Source organism: Camelus dromedarius, chromosome 11 (genome assembly GCF_036321535.1).
Source record: "Camelus dromedarius isolate mCamDro1 chromosome 11, mCamDro1.pat, whole genome shotgun sequence".
NCBI classification, from domain to species: Eukaryota; Metazoa; Chordata; class Mammalia; order Artiodactyla; family Camelidae; genus Camelus; species Camelus dromedarius.
The window spans coordinates 57,855,290-57,857,034 of record NC_087446.1 but is presented as its reverse complement, the minus strand read 5'-3'; the positions used below and the strand labels follow the sequence as shown (position 1 = coordinate 57,857,034).

The 1,745-nt window shown below is 36.2% G+C and overlaps 1 protein-coding gene across 1 annotated transcript; it reads right to left on the bottom strand.

Moving 5' to 3' along the window:
- On the bottom strand, positions 1 to 945 carry LOC105100972 (olfactory receptor 6C2-like). Its single transcript, XM_010994059.3, has one exon. The coding sequence runs from the start codon at positions 934 to 936 to the stop codon at positions 1 to 3; it is 936 nt and encodes a 311-aa protein (XP_010992361.1). The 5' UTR covers positions 937 to 945.
- Between the last annotated feature and the right edge of the window lie 800 nt (positions 946 to 1,745).

Below are 1,745 nucleotides of genomic sequence, written 5' to 3'. Positions count from 1 at the left end.
TCATTTCTTTGAGGATAATGCAATTCTTTTGAATGAGTCACTAAAGGCTTGTCTCACTTGTTTGTTTCTCAGAGTGTAAATGAATGGGTTCAACATGGGAGCGATGGATGTCATTAGCACTGCCACACCCTTATTGATAGTCACTGATTCCTTTGCAGAAGGTTTGACATAGACAAAGATACAGCTTCCATAGGTGATGGAAACCACAATCATGTGAGAAGAACAGGTGGAAAAGGCTCTTTTTCTTTGCTGGGCAGAGGGGAATCTTAGAGTAGTCTTGATTATGTATACATAGGACAGAACAACACACACAAGGGTCAGAATGAAGGTGAACACAGCACAGACAATAACCAGCTGCTCTATGAGCCACGTATCTGAGCATGAAATCTTCAAGATAGGAGATGCATCACAGAAAAAATAATCAATGACATTTGAGTCACAGAATTTCAAATTTAGGAACAGAGTAAGTGGTGGTAGTATGATCAAAAAGCCAGCCATCCAACTGCAGAGGACAAGCCTCTTGCAGACTCTGTTGTTCATGACGGTCACATAATGCAGGGGTTTGCAGATGGCCACGTAGCGGTCATAGGACATGGCAGCCAGGAGAAAGAATTCTGTTACTCCAAAGACGTCAGTAAAAAACACTTGAACAACACAAATATTGTAAGTAATTGACCTGTCACCTGTTGCTATGTTGTACAAATACCTAGGGATACAAGCAGATGTAAATGAAATTTCCAGTAAGGCAAAATTTTGTAGGAAATAGTACATGGGTGTTTTAAGATGGGAGTCCACTAAAGTGAGGGATATGATTCCCAGATTCCCAGTTATACTTAACATGTAAGTGAGAAATAGAAACATGAAAATTGGAATCTGAAGTTGAGGGTCATCTGTCAGTCCCAACAGGATGAAGGTTGTGACTGAGTGGTTTTTCATCACTGACTACTGAATTTCATTTAAAATTTAAAGATATTTTATTTGAAGAAAGTGTTATCAAAGCCAAATAGCAATAAAGGATGACTACTAGAAACAGTAAACTAATTCACATGCAGTTTCTTCTACAAAGTAATAATTGATATTGCCAGTATTCTGGTGGGCTTGGCCATGCAATTGTTTATTTTATTGTTTTGGCAGTTCTGTAATAGATTTTATACATATACTAAAAATTGTTCTACCATCTCATTTTCCTCTTTGATTTCACATTTTCAATTTATACCCAAGACTGGGTTTTCTCATGTAATTTGATTTGACCCACAATGTATTTTGATTCAACAAACTTATTATTTCTTCTTACTGCTAAGATTTCTTCTCTATTTCAAAGGTGAATAAGTATAATCATTTGTTTCATGTCTTTTCTTGAAGATTTGGCTACGATAAAATGTAAATATGTAACAACTAATCTGGGCTCTATACACAGGCTTTGTTGATCCATCTAGGACTTTTTAAATATTTTGCCCCTAAGACAAAACGTGTTATATTGTTTTGTTTCGTGCCTTAACATGTAACTTCCACATGGTTGGATGACTCCTGTGACTCTCCTTTGTTTCTCAGCTTGTGTGCAATTTACCGTCAGTGTACACTGGATATACAATTCAGAGAGTATTTTAATGCACAGTTTATTTGCTACATGTGAAGAAATGTTTGGCCCAATGATATACAACTGGTGAAAAACCACATACTTCTCTTAATCTTTCAGTTTGTTAAGAAAGTGTATGAAAAACATTCTAACATAGTTTGTTATCACT

Coding starts and splice junctions, on each gene's coding strand:
- LOC105100972 (XM_010994059.3), bottom strand. CDS start 936: ATGAAAAACCACTCAGTCACAACCTTCATCCTGTTGGGACTGACAGAT.